Consider the following 19,864-nt stretch of genomic DNA (forward strand, 5'->3'; position numbering starts at 1 on the left):
ACCCCAAGGATAACTTTTTTTTTGTGAATTTATAATCTTCTCTCAAAACTTATACCCCTTATTCTTCCTTATCATCTAAGACCAACATGCCCTAATTTCTTTAGCAGAAGATGCTATTTCAGTTTGGATCCTTCCTTTTGCCTGTCTTTGGAACACTCTGTTTTACAGTTCTAGTGCTCAACACATTAAGCCTTGTGGGACAGTGCTTGGCTACAAAACTGTAAAAGCTAACCATTTCTTGGTTTCAGCAACCCAAATTTATGCATACATCCCAGGCCTCTGCTGTGTTAACATTTGGTTCAAACTAGCCTGCATATAAGCAATACATATTCTCAAGTATATCTCTGGGGTATGTTATGCATTTGTTTGCACTGAGAAGTTTGAAGGTGGCTCTGCGCCACTCTCTCCTTCTAACTATTACTTGCAGGAAAATATGTCTTTAGGAGAAATCAGTGGGAAATGCTCTATGAAGTGGGTAGGCTCCAACTTATGCTGAAGCATTTCTGGGGCTTCAAAGAGCACTCTCAGCCACAGAAGTGTTAGCGCAACATGCAGAAAGACTTTGTGCATGACTACTGTTGAGTAGGAACACAGGACATGTCTATGTTTGTATACACACAGCACATGTAGAAAAAAAAAGAAGCCATTTTCCAGGTGGCAACATCATGGTATGTACCAGAGATGACAACTGCCCAAATGACAATTCCAACCCTACAGGGATGTGGGTAACTTGGTTCTTGTGCTGCTAACATCAACGAAACAGACTCCTATTTCACTCATATTTTGACATATGATGTCAGACATACACAGTTCTAGTGAACCACTGCCACAGGGTCCATCCTGAGCACCATTCCACCTCTCTTTAACAGAGCCAGGTAGCTCAGCTGAGCATATCATTAACACAGCTGTGGTGTTCCAATACCTAAGCTACACCTACACTATACTATACTGACCTAATTGTTAAGCCTTGACGCTCACACACAGAGGTCAAGGGCATGGATGTGGGTGCACTCCCTCCTCTGGTCTCCAGATCCAGCCTGAACTCTTACTTCCTTCTCTCCTGTCTATTTCTCCTGCTTCAGGGATCCAGGTCAAGGATTCTTTTCTATCTTCTTTTCGGAATTGCTTGCTATCTTCCCCGAATGCCATTCTCCTCGTTCCCCTTCTCCATCAAAGATGCAGGGCTCATGGCAGCACTGCTCTGTGCAGGCTAGAGCCTGGAGTACAGCAGCTGCTTCCAGTCAGACAGAATTAGCTCTTCCTAATGATATACGTTGATGCAAGTGTTTACCTAATTGCAGGGGGCAATTAATATAGTATCTATCTAATCTCACCACTTCTGCCTATGTCACATGAAATGCTGAGTACGCAGCAGAAGCACCACTCTCAGCTGCCAGCGATATGTAAACTCCAGAGAACACAAAACACCAAAGCCTCTTTCTAGAAACTTAAGTTGACAAACAGGTATTTTAAGAAAGCCTTCATGACAACAATCAGACTTATAAAAGAAAGTGCCAAGATTAAAATAGTTACTACTGGAAATGAGGAGCAACATTGTAAAGTAACTTCTCACATTTAATCTTTTTCTAATTTGTTCAAAATTGTGGAATGCTTCATGATTTAGCTTAGCGGAAGCACCTCTAACCGCTAAATCACTTGCCACAATATTGTGGTATATTGAAAACATAAACTTTCAAACCCATGCTGAGCTAAAATAGCTTTTCTTAGAAAGTGTCAGCCATAGAATACTATAATTAATTACACTGTCATTAATTCTTCACAAGGATATTCTTATTCTGCAATAAGGTGTTCATTTCTCCTATTCCCTACCCCAGCTCCATCTTTCTTCGTACATTTTTAAGAAACATAAAAGCATATTATCTGTTCAAAGACTCTATACAAAAAGGAACTTTCATACATCAGCTGTTTCATTGCAATTCTCAGAAGCTGAATTTGTCACTAGATGGACCCAGACTGAATTTTACACAAAGCTTTCATTAATAAAATAGCCAAGCTGCACAGGCCCACTAAAGTCAAACAGCAAAGCTACAAGTGACTACCAAGGTAGAAGCAGCGGCTATTCAGTGCCCACAAATTGAACCACAATCAACCAAATGCACACATCTGTCCTCCCACTCTCCCTGCGCTCCTGGTGCAATCACAGGACACTATTCTGTTCTTGGTAGAAGGCTTGGTGTCCTTGCAATACACTGTCACCATTGGTGTTTCTTTAAATCTTCCTCTAATCCCACCAGAAGCCCTATTGGACCTCACTGGAGGAAATCTCACTGCAGAACCTGGGACTCATGAAGCAAACTCTTGGCATTACATGAGTGTCTCTGAAACATATGTTTAACTCTTTACTCAATACCTCTAAGTGAACTTAAGTCTGTATTTGGAACTCTTTCCTGTAGCCATGCAGACGCTGAAATCTCTGAAGGGGTTAAAAGGATGTGGGAAAAAACTTAAAAGCAATCCAACAGTTTTCTTCTGAGGGAAGAATCTGTATCTTGTGATCCCAACTTAATGCTCCAAGTACAGTTCAATTTCAGCCACTGAGCGTGTCTTAAAGTAGTCTGCAAAGCACTCCTGCAGTCTCATCAACTGGAGTGTTATAAATCTAGAGATGCCACTTCGAATCTACCATTACTTGAGCTAAAACTTGGGATAGCTTCCACTCAGCTCCCACTGTGAGCCAATCTAATCAGCAGGAATGCAAATATCTACTCTAACAATAGAATTATATTTGACTTGGAAACGGAGTAATGTAAGTAGTTTTCTTCACTTGTTCTAAGGTTCCAGAACAAGACAAGGTATTTGAAAATCTATGCCACTCTAAATAAAAAAACTACTGATATATACTCCATATTGCTAGGGTAATCATCTGTTACAATACACCTTGAAAGAGCTATTTCTAAGGCCTGGCCTGAGACAGAAAATCTATAAAAAGTATATCCCACCATATTTCCACAGAAATGATTAAATAAGCTTCAGCCTTAATGTAACCTTCCTGTTCAAAGAAACTGTAATCATAACAGTGTAACTGCATGTGCAGTGTGGTTTAGCTGCCAAGGATATGAAAATTTCACTGCAATTTTTCATGTTTCTAACATATTGTATAACTACATCCAGTCAATTTAAGTGCAAGTATTTCTAAAGGAAGTAAGGTGAGGGGCAGGAAGAGAAGAAATGTTTCCTCCAATTGTGCCCATCAGCTATGTAAGACTCTCAAATTTACCTTCTCAAATAACTCCAGTAGAGTATTTCTGTAAATATATGTCCTGGAGTCCTGTATACCCTTAAATTCCTCTCCTGACGTGACTTCGGGGAGAGGGAAAGCCGCCTGGCTCCCCCTCCACCGCGGGCGTGAAGGGGGGGTGAGCAAAGGGGTCCTGCCAACACGAGGAGTGCCCCGTGCAGTGCCCGCGCTGGAATTGGGCTGGGATTGGCTGTGCCTTTTGCGCCTAAGGAAGTGGTAACTCTGCCCTTTTTCTAGCGAGGCTATAAATACTGGGGGGCTTCCTGCCTTTGGGGGTTCCCACCTTGGAATTCGTCTCCGCTTGGAGTTTGTGCCTGCCTGAGAGTTCCCCCACTCTCACCTCGCCTGGATGCAGAGAGATCTTCAAAGACTGCTTCACCTATTGACACCCTTTCTAAGCCTAATGACCCTTAATGGTCCACCTGCAACTGCTGAAAGGGAACAGTGGGGCAGACCGCACGAGGAATTCAGCCTGATCATAAGTTATTTTGGCTCAACTTTATTAGTAAGAAAATGCTATTAGTTAATAGCTAAAGCCTTTTCCAACTTCTGACTTCCAAAATAGTCAGATTATTGATGGTATCCCTGTAGATAATTCTCAAGCAACTGAATCTGTTAATTAAACTATATCAATCTTTGTATATATAGTTTTGGGGGTGGGTTTTTGGGAAAATAAAATAACTCTATTTTTGTATAAAATTCCTGACTCGGCCACACATTAATTCCTGCCTCCACAACAATATAATGTGTAGTATTTTTCAGTTCTGTTACTGAGATTTCCCATTTGTCCAGTCTCAACTGTAAGGAAGCAGAGAAACTTACAATCTGCTTCTCTGAGCACTGATTGTTCACAGCTTATACTCAAAACCTCCACTGAGGCTTCAATTATACATATATTATGGGATTGAAACCACTTCTTCCGCACCAACAGAACATAAGTATGTCTCATCAAGGTGCTGTGGGTCAAAATTATAATGGCAGAAATGTGGTATAATTTTTTTGCTGAGATCAGTTCCATTGCTTGGCAAAAGTTTAAGATTCGAGACTAAGTCTCCAAAAGTGCAGCACATTGATATCATGAAAGCCCTTATCACATATCACAAACTAGCAGAGCTTTTTGAGTCACTGTGGTCCAAACTGTCTAGTGGTGATAGGTTTGTAACAGGGACACCTGTTATATGTCCCTCCTTACAGGTAAAAGCAGCTGGCTGGATAGTTCAGTACTGCCTACCAGCCATACTCTGGAATTATGCATTCTGTCTTCCTTTTTATTCAAAGACATATCTACATCAGCTCATAGCTTCCTTATCAGGCTGCATACAAGCACCTAGAGAGGCATTCAGTTGTAGGGCTTACCTACGCTTCCTCGGTAGTCGCCTTCCCTTTTCCCGAAAGCTGTGAGGGCAGACTGTGTGTATTTGAGTCTGCACACTGCTGTGAATTAGACCACCCTGCTCTGAATTAATATACTTGACTTTCCTGATATTTAAGCTAGCTGCTTTCCTTGAGTAAGGACACTAAGGGCTTTTCATTTACAATTAATAGCAAATGTTCTGTCACATTACAAAATTAGAAAATAAGAGAGAGATCTGGAAAAGAATTTCAAGACGGTATGAACTAGATGACTCTAGACAAGAACATTTAAACATAAATATGTTTCTGTGCAACTCATGTACATTTTTTTTTCAGTGTTACTGACTTAACAGTTCCAACTTGATCCCATGTCTCAGAACCATATACTGGAAGAGATACAAATACAGCATGATCAGCGAAGGGGAAAATAGGCTTTGCCTTACATCCTCAGCTATGTGACTATCAATGGACAGATTTAAACTGCCAACAGAAGTTACAGAAATTCTAAAAATCAGCTTTTGCCTGCTCAACCCACTCTTCAGCCATAGGCAAAATGTACACAGATGGGAGCATCTCAGGAGGCTTTAGACATTGTAGCATAATTTCTGCCTGAACTGATTTTGGGTTTCTAATACACATGAAACAGAGCTGTACCTCCCATCAGTGTGAATAATCCACTTTGAAATTATTACAATCTCCTCCATGCTCCCTACAGCATCCCTACAGATCATCAGAGGACTGGAGACTTCTCCATGCCCAGTGTAACAGAATTATGCTATCATCTTTCATACAAACAAACAAACAAAAATTGTGTGAGCAGAAATTTTTTAAAAAGTCCTTGAATCACTGTTTACTTCAGTCTCTTATCTAAGTAAAACCAAAATAACATTGTGGGACTCAACTGATTCAGTTTACATGTTGCAATAAAAAACATCTTAACAAAATAAACAACACCCACTCTTCCTTAACCTCTCCCAGACAACAACAACAATGCTCTGGTAATTTCATATTCTTGGAGGCCCAGAATTCTAATCTTCCAAGTAACATCAACAATAGCATTACATCCAGAAAGTCTTGAATCACATTTAAAGATTCAGTTAGTAGACTCATTGTGGTCATCTCTTCTGAATTAAGGCCTGTACTGATTAAGGATCCTTGGGATTTCCTAAACTGATTCAGAAATGAAAATTAATAATACTTAAAAATCTGTGTGTAAGACATAACATATAAACTTTTTTACAGAATTGAGTAATATTTCTGCCCATAGAGAATACATATGACTATTTTCTTTCACAAATATCAGACAAAGAATGGCAGACCTGGCACTGGAAGCCAGGTGTTTCATTTCTCAGAACAGTTCCTCTGGGCCTCCAAAGAATTCTATGAATATATTCTGGCAGGAACAATGTAGTGTTAACAGTGCTTACTATCCTAATGAGCATGAATTATATACTACAGTGCTGATACAAAAATAGTTTGTTCTTAGAAAATAATAAAGCTCTTAAGTCAATATTCTTTAGTGTTTTTTTGTTTGTTTGTTTGGTTGGTTGGTTGGTTTTTTTTAATGAAACATGAAGTGACATTGCCAGGCTTTCAGTGACAAATAATGGATTTTTTTAGATTAGAATAATGGGAATTTGAAAGCTTGTTTTGAAATAGTAATAGATAAGAGAGATCTCATTCACATAAAAGCACAAATGCGCCTGTGATTTTATCTCTCTGAAGCAAAAAATATGGAAGGAATGAGAAAAAGGCATTTATTGTTTATTATAGAGATTGTGATTTTCTTTTCCACTGTAGACACTAATCTTCTTTAACACTTTTTTGAAAAATGCATAGTGGATATTAAAGTCAAGAAATTCCATCTGTTCTGCGGAACAGAGAAGCTGGTAAAGCTTATGCACCAGGAACAAATCATCATCTTTGCGCCCTTGTGGCCAAGAGGGCCAGTAGTATCCTGGGGTGCATCAAGAAAAGTGTGTCTAGCAGGCCTACTGTGCCCTGGTGAGACCACACCTGGAATACTGTGTCCAGTTTTGGCTCCCTAATTCAAGAGAGACAGGAACCTGCTGGAGAGATTACAATGGAGAGCCACAAGAAAGATTAGGACACTTGAGTATTTTCCTTGGGAAGAGACACAGAGACCTGGAGATTCTTGGTCTTGGGAAGAGAAGACAAGAGATCTATTCAACGTGTATACATATCTAAAGGGTGGGTGTCAAGTGGAGAGGTCCAATTTTTTTTTGGTGATGTGCAGGAATAAGACAAGGAACAATGGATACAAACTTGAACATAGGTTTCTTCTCAACATGAGGAGAAACTTCTTTATAGTGAGGGTGACAGAGCACTGGAATGAGCCCAGAGAGGTTGTGGAGCCTCTTTCTCTGGAAACTTTCAAAACTCACCTGGATGCATTCCTGTGCAGACTATCCTAGAGGATCCTTCTTTTGGCAGGGGGCTTGAACTTGATGATCTCTAGAGGTCATCAAGTTCACATTCTGTGATTGTGTGATCTTCTTATACCTTAAAATATTTTCATGCAACAGCTACAATGCAGAGAAGGTAAACTAAAAGGGAACAAAGATCTGTAACGCAAGCTACACTGAACAGTAGTGTTCAGAACAGTGTATGTAAAAGGGACTATACACTATTTATAGTTAGGAAAGCAGAATCTCTGATGAGAATAGAAATAATAGGCAGGGCTTATATCTCAGTCACAATTTGTTCACACTTCATGGCAGCCCTGCACTCATTCTAGAATGCCTTCTTTTAATTTATAAATTAATCATAGCAATATGCTCTGTTGTCAGACATTATGGAAATAGAGGACCAGCTGACAGAGTTCTTACTGTCATTTTAAAAGATGACCACATTAGCTCTTTACAAAGCCCCTACCAATAGATAAAACACATCTGCCCGTGTACATAAGATGTATGTTTTGAAATGCAACCTGGATTTTAAAAGTCCAATGAAACTAGAGCTAAATAAACCCTGAGATACAGTCTGAAAGATCAGCAGTAGTATAAGGCTGGCGAATGTAGACGGTAGAATGATTCATGTTGGATGTGGGTCTTAAGCTCAATTTCCTGCTCACAGCAGGGTCCATGTCATTCAGGACTTTTTAACAGTTGTTCTTGAAAACTTTTATGAACAGAAGCTACAGAGACCATCTGAGTATCCAGTTCTTTTGCTTAAATGCTCCCACAGGGGAAAAAAAATCCCTTATGTTCAGCTATTCTAATTCTAATTTGTGCATATTGTCTATACACCTTTCCACTGTGGACCTCATCAAAAGCGTGACTTCCCTTCCATGATAGCCTCCCTGAATGCACAGGGAGCTTCTATTACATCAACCTGAGGAAATAATTTATTTAGAAAGAACAAGCTCTCATCTTCTACCTCTGATCATCCTGGTAGCCCTCCACTGGACTTACTCATCATTATGGTACTGGCAGGCCCATAACTGGATGCATAGCCATACAGACATAGAAAATAGTGGATCTGGAGTGCAAGACACAATTAATTTAGAAGTGAAATAGCTTTTAATGGTTAGATGAACAGTTCCAACAATAATGGCCAGCAGCTAAGAAGGAAAAGAATCTTGGAAATAGATGAACAGTTCCAACAATAATGGCCAGCAGCTAAGAAGGAAAAGAATCTTGGAAATAGTATGGAAGTCTTCCCAAACACCCTCATATGCATGCAATAAGGCTACAGTAGGATGTGGCTTCACTTCTATTACATCACAACTACTTTATTAGTCCTAAATGTTGCAGTCATGAAACACATTTGATTTAAGTAGAAACATCAAATGCCTTTGGAACACCTTATTTCAAATGTGATTAACTTATGCTCAGACACCACAATCCAGCAAGCAAACAGGGTGTTAAGATGTGCAGAGGTATTAAATGGCAAGTCTTGCCTAGCTTCCCATCTTGGCTACTTCCAATACCCATTAAGGAACAAAAGAATGAAGTAATGACATAGGCAAATGACAGTAAACAGAGTGATGGTGGTGGTGGAAACATTAGCGAATATTACAAAACAATACAGAAGACCTGCAAAGATGGTTTGAAAATTTGTAAATGTGGAAGAAGGCCACATAGTAGAAGATGAGTAGGCATTACCCTAAGAGTCATTTAGCACACAGGACAATCCTGAAGGAGGAACAGAGAAAAACTGAAGCAGCAGTATAGAGAACTGTGTTGTTATGGAAAGAATCTTTTTAGGGAGTCAGGATAACTGCTCAGGTAGAAGCCACCTGCAACAATCCATTCAGTTCTGAGAAACTAAATACCATCAGAAAATGGGGAATGAGGCAAATTCAGATGGAAAAAAAAAAACAAACCCACAACAAAGTAAAAGGCACAAAGCCAGCAAGTTTATTATTTTACATGTCCCCCTACTCTCAACTGCCATTTCATAACAACAGATTTGTAGATCTGTGAGGTATGTGAAACTGAGATGGATAATTTGGGTAAATGACAAAGAACAAGAGCAGCTAATTCTAAGGTACTGCATTTTGGACCACAAGAATGTAGATATGGAAGAATAAGAAAGGGATGTATGTATTTTTCCCTGACTATATGATTTTGTTCAATTTGAACAATCTCCCAAGAGATATTTTTTAGGTCTCATTATTTAAAGCACTCTGAAGAAAGGTTATAAAATACTACATAGCAGTAGTAGAAAAATACATACACACAGTACACTGAGCACTGGTGTTAGGAACAAAACAAAGAAATACTGCATTAATGTAGTAGCCTTTGCCACAGAGGCTAGTGTTTTATGATATCTTTAAAAACTTTCCTCAATCTCTTGTGCTTAAAAAATAAAAGTACACAAAACCAAAACAAAAAAGGGGAAAAAAACAAGAAAGGAGTATAGAATTACTCTATTTCTAATGTAACATTTTTAGATGAATGAAAACTTACCAGCACAACTAGATTTATACCAATTTGTTAGTGTGTTACTATCTCTTGTCCATAAGCTAAGAGCTTTTCTTAAAATATCTCTGTTAAGAATAAAAGAATTGTGCCTGAATTCTTTAGAGGAGTCACATTTGTTGTAAATGAACAACACTACAGGAAAGAATGTCAATTCATTAACTGGATAACTTACTACATTTTTGATCAGTATTCTTCTGGTCCTGATTTAGGTTGGCATTCTTTCTGGCTTACCACAGAAGACACCTTTGTGCTGATTTGAGGCTAATTGGAATAGTTTACTGAGATAAACTTTCCTTAACTGTGAGAGGAAAGAAAAAAAAACAACCAACAAAACAACAGCACCCCGTATTACCCATTCTTTTGCTGAGAAAGGCAACTAGTCGAAATGTAGGTAAGACACTTCTCACACACTTCTCAGTTAGCTGTCACTTATGGCTGTGCCTTCTTTCTGGCACTATGGTCTCTGTGGCTGTATCTGTGCTAACTCTCTAATCTGGCCTAATCCTTTTTCCTCTAACCTCCATGTTGCTTTTTTGACATATCATCTCAGATCTCCAGATTTATCATGTGAGATATACAGGGATTGATCTGGTTATTTCTGGATGGAAAGAGGCAGAGGGGGAGGAGATTTGGGTTGGGAGCCCTCCTGGGGACTAACTTCTGGGAGGAGTATTGTATTTCTATATTACATTTAACTTGTATATAACTGTAAATATTTGTGTATATCTGCTTATATATTGTGCTAAACTGTAAACATAGCATCATTCCTTAACTTTCAGCTTGGCTGAGTCTAGTCCATCTCATCTCATAAGAGTGTGGGGGCACATAATACCAAACCATGAAAACTCTCTAAATACCTACATTTCTGATTCTTTCACCTACACTTCTGATTCTTTCCCCGTTCTTGCTTTAAGTCAACGAACAGGCAATTGACCAGCTAGATGCTTCACTGCTAGCAAAGGCCAACCCACCACACTGCTCAACAGCACTGATTGTCCCTGCATGTTCCAAGGTATCCCTATTGCATACAGCAGCTTGATCTTTGCCCTTTTTCCAAATACACTCTGAAGAGTGATTACAGAAACAATTACAAAGGGGGTAAACAAACAAGCATAAGCAGGAAGTAACGAAGTCTAGAATTTTTTTTTCTTTTAATTTAAGAACTAAAAAGATGCACTGAGACAGCCCATTAAAATTAACTTTCTAAAATATATTACATAACTCTCTGAAACACAGAAGAAATACTTTGTGCCAGAGGAGACTTCAGCAAGTGCCAAAAAAAAAAAAAAAAAAAAAAAAAGAAAAAAGAGGAACTTCACCTCTGAAAGAATGATTCTGACTTTGCTGCTTTCATGCTGGCTATAATCCAGCTCAGCAAGGAAGGTATGTCTCTGTATGTCTGACTAACGCGCAGCTCATTCCAGGGAGAAACAACTTGGAAAAATAATCAAATAACAATCTTTTCCTTATTCTGTAACAGCCAGAACACAAAATGACTCACTGCTATAGCATATAGAGGTCACGTGCACTGCAGCTTTTCAGAACTCATCTGAAATGAGTTTTACTACACTCAAAATGTTCCTTCTACTGGAATGAAAACTGTTAAAAGGCCATAAAATATCTTGCATGCTTTAAAATTAAACTTCTGTTTTTGAATGAAACCTCTAAGATAAGGGAAAAAAATGGACAAAACAATAGCACAGCTAATTGTCAAATAATAGCGGAAGTCAAGCAAATGCTGCCTGGGAAGCAAGCTCAGGAAATTCTGTGACCGCATCCTGATGTTTCTCAGTCAAGAGCATGAAAATAGCCTGCAAGAGTGAAGCAAGTCTCAACATAAAGATCAACAAGGCAAATGCTGTCTTTATTGTCAGAGAAGGTAATCTTTTTCTTCTTCTTAAAGGCTCTCCAACACAGAACAAAGCTCTTTCAACCGAGATACTTCAAAGAAACCTATTTTCTTAGTCCTCATGACCATCCTTTATGAGTCACTAGGAAATTCAGTGGATAACAGATTAAGCTGAATTTCTTGTTATCAGTTATCTCCAACGTGTGCTTGCTTGCACCTTACTCCATCCTATAGGCATTGCGTTTGGAGTCAGTTACACACTACACAGCCTATTTGGGCCTTCTGTCCATATCACTAATAAGAACGTTATCAATGATCTCTCTCTTTTCCTGCTCTCCATTTCTCTTTAAGCAGGAAAGCTAGAACCACCCTTTTGGGTGGTTCTGCCTTGGCAGAAGGACTAACTCTGTTTTCTTCACACTGAGATTCTTCCCAAAGCTTCTAGTTTCTTCCACTCCGGTCCCTTTATCACTAAAGACCTGATTTGTGATGTAGTCATTTTGACTGTTTCCGTAATTCTCCTAGGATACCAAAAACATAATGAAAAAGTTATATTTATTTCCTGGGATATATCACCACTCAAAACACCTCTGATGTCTCTGTGGTGAATTTTTTTCATCCTATCTTCACAGATATTTTATTAAGGTGTTTATTGACTTCCATGAGGAATGGTCCACTTTTGCCCCTTTTTTGAATTGACACAATCCCTGAAGGGAGGTAAAGGTAAGCAGAATTGTGTCAGATATCCTCAAATTAAAATCTGAATATTCATGGTGTAAAAACAGATCTGGTTTATCCAAATTCTGAAAATATTTGTGACATTATTGAGAAATAAATCTGCTGCTGGGCTACGTTTTCTCACTCTCTAATTCTAAATGCTTGCTTATGATTCCCAGAGTGTCCTATATACAGGGAGGTGAAACATTGGCCCCCTTTGAGAAACACTGTGAACAACTGGGTTAGAGGTATTAAGAAAAGACAGTTAAAGAGAGCATGTGAACAAGCAAGAGTGTCAAGGCTTGCACACCTGCCTCTGAAGGCAGAGACTAGCATCCCTGCTATAAAGCATGTGATGAATTTAAAGAAGGAAGAGGAAGAATGAGTAAGTGGCAGGCCTGTGGAGATGGCTGAGCACTTAGACTGCAAATACTAGCATTTTGCTGTAGTGTTGCAAAATGGCAAAGGGATGGGAAGGGAAATATCTAATAGCTACAATAATGTGCATATTTTAGCTGGAAATAGAGTATTTAACACACTGAATAAGAAAAACAACCTGAGGTGTTGTCTTTAGTATTAAATCAAATGCTGCGTTTCAGAGGATAAAAACCAAAAAATGTACACAGTTTATGAAATACTCTTTGTAGATGATTAAAATAGTTCCTTATTCCCTTTTATATTTAGTCTGAGGTAGTACGTACCACATCATCTTCTAATACTGTGCAGGATTAGACAATATATTGGTAAAAATAAAGCCACTTGAGTCCTGCCTATGCAACAGCTGCCCTTGTGCTAGAATGAAGGAAGTGAACAATATATTTGAACTTCTGTTGCTGCTGACACAATCTGAAGATTTGACTTAATAATAGAGTGGTAAATGGTTAATGTGGCTTCTCTAAGTCTTGAGTGGCAAAGGCCACTTTATCCATCCTGTCTCCCATTCTTACTCAAAGTTTGGGAAGACCCACTCTTTAAGAGGAGGTAAAGGGACAAAGTGAAAAGCTGTGTTTTAGCTTCTTATCTGGGTGTGTAGTTTTGGTATGTACTCATTCATACAGGATAAATAAAATGCTAAACTAGTCCAGGCACCTTCAAAAAGAAGTAGTACAAAGAAAACAAACTCAGTCACACACTTTACAAGGCTTGGACCAATGAAACAGTGAGTTAGGCACAGTACAAAGCAAGAATTGCTCTCTGTGTTACTTAGATGTTGAAAAAAAGCAGAAAGGAAGGTGGGTACGCATCTTTTTCTTATGAGTAATTGTAAAGAAGCCTTCAAGGTGGAGAAAAGGCTAGGGAAAAAAAACACTATTTTTCTTTAAAGCATTGACACCTTTGAAAAAAAGTCTCTTTGGATTTCCCAAGAACACATTTTCGAACACAGCTCTCTCCCAATTTCCTCAATAACAGAAAAGTAGCTAAGCTCCAGGAAAGTAAACACAAAAGAGGATCCTGCACTATAAATCGTTTCTGCCTTTCTTCAGCCTCCCAAAGCAACTACTGAACAAAGCAGGGGTAGTCTACAGCATTCTTTAAAATCACTGGCGGACTCGAAGTGAAAACTGAGGTTTAGAAGTAATTAGTAGTACAGGCATGTTCATTACTCCTAATACACACATGGAAAGACTGAATGAAACGGACTGCCCTTTTCTACCTTCTTTACTGTGCACCCAGTAACATGTGCAAACTGCGTACAATTCCTCCTCTTCCTACACTAGCTTCAATTCTCATGAGCCTTGTGGCTGTCACAGTGGCACTAATAGAGGATTCCAGGAGTCTTCACCACTGCCTTTTGTGCCCTCTAAGAAGAAAAACCCCAAATGCATTACAGGCTCCTGGGGCTTACCTGTACGAGTGCACACTGACAGATGAGGTTTGTTTTGTTTTCTAGTAAAATAATGTATGCACAGATGTGGAAGGAAATTAAGGCTGTAACAATAGCTGTTATCCAGTGATTGAGATAAAGAAGTGCTTACTGAACCTGTATGCTTTTTTTCAGAAAAGTTTATTACCATTATCAAGACACCATTTTGCATAGGCCCTGCCACACACAGATACTACTTATATAGTATGTTATAGTTTACAGTCTAGATAAAAATGTGCAGAAATTGTTTCTCCCAAATACAGTGTATTCAGATGTATAGTCTAAATGATAATGAATATTTTAATTAAACGCTATCTTGTATTTCTCACTTGCCTTTAGCTCTTCTATACTGTCAGTAAGTTCACACCAAAATGCCATTTATCAACCTGCCTGTACCTGGCATTACAATAAATGCACTGATGTGGATTAAAAGGATCAATAACTGAAAGCAGGTCTACTCTTGCAGCTGACCTCTGCCATGTTTCCAACTAGCAATGCAAGTATAACGTTGATAAAAAATATAATAATAAAAATTCTTTACACTTGGGTAAAATTTGGTAAAATGCCATTTTAAACTGTCAACACCATACTCACTGCATCAGTATTTTAACACAATGAGAATTTGTTAAATAATTACTTTTTTTAAAGAGACACTTTTAGTTAAGGAGTTCAAGATTGTGCTTATTTCTGTGACATAACTGCTGCAAAACTCCTCTGAACATTTTATAAAAAATAAGCTTGTTAATTGTCTTTCTTGTACTAATTGTGGAGATCGAGGTTATTAGAAGCTATGAAGAAATTTTCTGATCAAAGGAAATACGAAGTTTATTATGACATGAGGTTTTGCCTGCCTTAGGTCTCATGAATACAAACTCTGCCTATAACTCTCAAGATCATTCACTGACTTAACCTTAAGAAGTAAGTCAGAATTATTCCATAATTTTAAGATTTCAGTGGTCAGCTCAGTCATATAATTAGCATCTCACCTCTAGGTCTGCTATGTCATCTTTTCCCAATCTTTCCCTGGACCTCTTATTTCCAATATCACACATCTGAAATCTTGATATCCAGGCCATTTAACTACCATGCAGTGCCACCTGCACTTCCTTTCTATGTAATCTACATTTGCCTCCAAAATACAGGGTAGCAATCTTAGCACCCAAATGACAGAGAATTTGTAAGACTTCTTCTGAGCTAATCACTCACTTTATGTTCACATAAATACAAAGGTATTTACAGTGAAGAAAAAAATGGAATAATATTTTAAGGTGCTGCTTTTCCTAGTTAATTAGGATCAATGCCAGAGGTTCAGCACACAAGATGGTAACTTTTATTACCCAACGTCCAGCACTCGAATGTTAAACCTTCGATTAAAAAAAGTTATGTTTTGTTCATGCAGGTTGCCTCCTGCCTGAAGTACCGTAAGTACCTGTCCAGTTTAGATCGGGGGAAAAAGTTGCAGTTGCAGAAAACGTAAAGGGGGAGCAGAGAAGATAAAAATAGTCCCCTGTTTTCAGGAATATGCTCTCTTGCCTTACCTGGATCTCTCATCCTCAGCAGTGCAGCGTACACCCGCGACCGGTGCGAGCACAAGACTTCCGGCTGCGCCCAACCCAGCAGCCCTGCGGCCTGCTCTCCGCGGGTTTCTCCCTGCCCCCACCGCCCGCTCCGCCTCGCCCTTCCCCCACCGCTCATTACCAGCTTGGCCGGCCGAACTGCCCACGGCCACATAGCAGAAGCTGTAGGTCAGGAAAAACGCACCATGTTGCCGTGTTAGTGGTCGTAGCACGACGTTTATGCCGAATACTGTGTGGGAGCAAGGGGCGGGCACGCAGGCTGGTGGAAATGAAGCTGCGTTGGTATTCTGCCCGCATACCCACGGAGCTGCGACGGGATACTGTTGCCTCCTGCTTGCAGAATGCAACACAATCGATACACTCATCTAGTAGGGGGATGATATTTTGGTCTCGTTTTTTGTTTTTTCTTTGTCTGGTTTTTTTCCCACTCTCAGGCGCATTCCCGACTGCGGGTGCGGTTTTGCCTGCTCTTGTAGTATCTTCTGTACAGCCCTCTCTATTCCTCGGATATCTGCTTAATTTACCATTTATACATAATGTTACAAAATGCAGCGATTACTGATTTATTTGTGAGAATTTCTGTTTTCCTGTTTCTTTATGAAAACTCCTCATCCACATGAACAGGAAACCTTGTGGTAATCGGCCTCCTCCCTTTTGTTAAAAACATTGGTGCTGACACCCTGGGAAGCAAAAACAAATCCATCCTGAGTTCAAAGGCATTTCTGAATTGCAGTTGTTTCTCTGACAATTTTATGTTACAGAGCAGCCATTTTCCATCTCCGATAGCAAAGCAGCAATCTTCACTTAAAAAAAAAAAAACAAACCCCACATACACAGGAAATAAAGCTTTTCATATCTGTTTCTGAACAATGCCCTTACCTTAATAAAAAATTGCTTACCTGCTTACTTGTCCTATTGGCAGTGAATGGAACATCTTAAATATAATTATCTAACTTAATTTCGTGTTGTTTTTTTTTTTTTCAGTCAGTGCACCTTAACGAAGCATTAGCTCCTTTCATATTCTCACTCTGCAGCATAAAAAATAGGTTTAGCCTTCTCTGAGTCAATCCTCCTGCCTTCAGTATATGACGAACATGTGACAGCAGGACTTCTCCATTGAGACTCAACTCATATCAATAAGAGCTTTCAGGGTGACACAAACTACAGATTACGTTCCATCTCAGCAGTACTTTAAGGACCTTCTCTGGAGGCTGGCAGTTGTTCCCTTTGCATATCATATTTCCAAAGTAGCAAATGGCAGTTGTTCCCTTTGCATATCATATTTCCAGACTAGCAAAAGATTTATTTTCAAGTGCTTACATTTGGCATAAATTTCCAAATAACAAATTGACAATAGTAAGAGTGCATATATAACAACAGAGGACAAAACACTCCATAGTTCAAGAAAAGGTTAGAAGTCACACTTTAGAAACTTCTTTTAAGGTGAAGATGTGCATACCATTGGGTTTTCAGTCCTAAATACTCCTTTGACAACACATTGATATGCAACATTACTTAATAAGGCAAATTAAACCACATAATTTTACAGTTCAAGGGGCATCCAAAATGTAAAAAGCAGGCAGTTAAGATATTTCCCCTTCCTCTGTGAAGAATTTGACTTCTTAAACCTAAATCGATAGTTCCCATCACAATTAATGAAAAAAACAAAAATCAAACCCATCAAGACATGACATACAGAAGATGATTCTAAAGCTCAGCAAAAGACCAGTGAAATGAGCATATATCAGTATCAATACTCAGTTTACAAATGTTACCACACTAAACTCTATTTAAAATAGAGTTCTGGATTGCAGATTCTAACACAACCAATACCACATTGCAATATAAACTTATTACTATCCACATGTATTTATATTTGCAAATGCACATATTCTTTGTCACTGCTGCTTGCAAACCTTTGTCTGGAAAGGCAACTAACTAGTGGTCAGACTAAAATTTTTGTGTCTTTCCCTATGGTTTAATTTTTTTTTTTTAAATGAAGCCACTCTCAAAGAATAAATAATTTGCAAATGAATGTCTGTCTATTGCACAAATAATCAAAAGAACATTTCTATTAATTGGCACAATGTGACTAAATGACAAACTTAATCACAAATCTGGTTTGAATATTAATGAAAAAATTCACTTTTGATCTGTTCTACTGAAAATTTAATTCCCTCAACACATGCACTCACATGTACAGATATAATGACTGGAATATATGAATACTTTTCCATAGATACCTGTTCCTGTTTTAAGTGCTAATTTGTGAATTTGAATACCACTGATTTTTTTTTTTCTTATTACTTGAAGATTAGCAGTATATTTAAAGAGAACTGCATTATTTGAAAATACCTTCATAACTAATGTTTGTTAGCTGTCTTGAATGACATGAAGCTTCCTTGGACATACTGGTTTTGGAGATGCTAATCTCAAGCACCAGGTGACTGGTAGTGTTTCTAGGTTTATCTTTCTGAGTCCCTGTCTCCATACACATTCCACAACAGTCTTGCCTTGCAAGCTTTTACCACTACATTATTATTAAATAAATTAACTATTATCATGTTATCCATGCTGCTCTACTGTGCTAGTAGTAAGTGCACAGGTATTGATGCTCTGTTCTTTGTAATTTCTCTATTTGTTTTGTTTCAAAGCTGTTTCAGAGGCTAACTCTGCCCCACAGGCCATACCACCTTTGAGGTGCACGTCTGTGATACATGCTGAATTGTCCTTCCAGTTGCCTTCCTCATAACTTATCCCAGCATGCCTCTGTAAACCAGAGGAGTTCTTCTGAATCTGATTTGTGATATTTTAAAAGATGACTTAGATAATGTGCAACTTCTCGGGATTTATTTGCTTGAAACACCTAGTAATGAAAGTGAGAAATTCTTTCATTTAAATGTATCCTCAAAGACACAAGGTTCTCACCAGCATGTTAACATCATCAAAGTGCTTGAATAAACTTCTGTGAAAGCATCAAGAGTAGGTATTTCTGTCAATGCCACTAATTCTCATACTATCAGAAGAAATTTCTGAAGGATAATGGTAAAAACTTGACAGTTATAGAAAGCTCAAAAATATCCTCTGTAGCAATTTTTTTTCTTTACTTTTAGCCTTTAAACCTTCTTCCTCTAATAACAAACTGGATTTTAAAAAGATTGGTTTAATAATTAAAAATATGTATTTTTGCTTCAGAGAAACAAAACTAATATCCAGCCAAACCACACCAAATACTCTGCAGAATCAGAGGACAATGCACTAAAAAGCAACAGCTCTGTAGACAAATTTCCTTTGGATAGGTTGCAATTTATTCCTTGTACAGTAATCAGAAAGATCTGCTGTTGTACCAAAAGTCTGTTATGCTCAGTACTCTTGAATTACATAAAAACAGCAGCTTCATTGACTGCTTTTGATGGGCATAGCTGGCTCCAGAAAAGAGCTATGCAGACCATCTGTCAGAAAAAAAAAAATGTTTGGAACGTATGAAAGATAACACTGAATACAGTATTTATTTGTTTTGCCATTAAAAAATGAACTCTCTCACTAACTTTGTTGAGTACAATTTATATACCCTCTCAAATGCAGTATTTGACTGGAGGAAACACAGGAGTCATCATGCTATCCCAGAGATACCAGTGAACTAATTAATACTGCATGACAATCACTCTAGCCATAGCAACTCTGTCATTTGAATTGCTCCAAATAAAACTGAGAATTCTGACCAAAAAAAAAAAAAAAAAAAAGGGGGATAGGGCAGAAAGTGAATAGTAGTGATGACCAGAACATTACTGAAATGGGAACAGTGCTCTGACATGCATCGCAGTCTTGTCCATCTGTGAAAAGCATGTCTTCTCTTCCCATCTTCTAAAAGCAATGTGCCTTAGCAAAACAATATTTCTGAGAAGCAATGAACTCAGGAATGGGACAGCTTTATATTTCACACATACACAGCAGACAGCATTGCAGTAAGTACAATAAGTTCAATATGGCAAATAGATTGCAATCTGCAGAAGTAGTAATTAACTCCTATTTTTGTAAGCTCAAAACAAACTACCTCAACTTTGTCAACAGCTTTCTTATTTTGTACGTTTAGACAAATGAAGTACATTTATGTAGCAGCTTCTACATATTTCATGCATACTAAAACTCTTGTCTGAAAACCTAGCCTCTTAGTGATTCTCATGAAAACAAGGTTAAACCTCTTCTACTCACGCCTTCAGATTTGACTTAAAATTACTTGCACAAGTAAATTCATGACTGTGACCAACACTTTTAAAAATAAAGGGAGAGCTGAAT

The 19,864-nt window shown here is 38.4% G+C and overlaps 1 protein-coding gene across 7 annotated transcripts in view; it reads right to left on the minus strand.

Moving 5' to 3' along the window:
* MCC (MCC regulator of WNT signaling pathway) overlaps positions 1-19,864 on the minus strand; it is a 161,848-nt gene that overhangs the window by 100,591 nt on the left and 41,393 nt on the right. Inside the window, exons 1-2 of one of the 7 annotated variants that reach the window (XM_064140138.1) lie at positions 16,468-16,553; positions 15,753-16,248 (exon numbers count right to left, since the gene is read on the minus strand). The exons of 3 other annotated variants lie outside the window; for them this stretch is intronic. In XM_064140138.1, coding sequence (XP_063996208.1) covers positions 15,753-15,755 — 3 coding nt within the window. In that variant the 5' untranslated portion in view covers positions 15,756-16,248; positions 16,468-16,553. 3 more of the 7 variants (XM_064140143.1, XM_064140137.1, XM_064140140.1) reach the window with 3 other exon arrangements.

The sequence above is a fragment of the Pogoniulus pusillus genome, chromosome Z (genome assembly GCF_015220805.1).
Source record: "Pogoniulus pusillus isolate bPogPus1 chromosome Z, bPogPus1.pri, whole genome shotgun sequence".
Taxonomy (NCBI): domain Eukaryota; kingdom Metazoa; phylum Chordata; class Aves; order Piciformes; family Lybiidae; genus Pogoniulus; species Pogoniulus pusillus.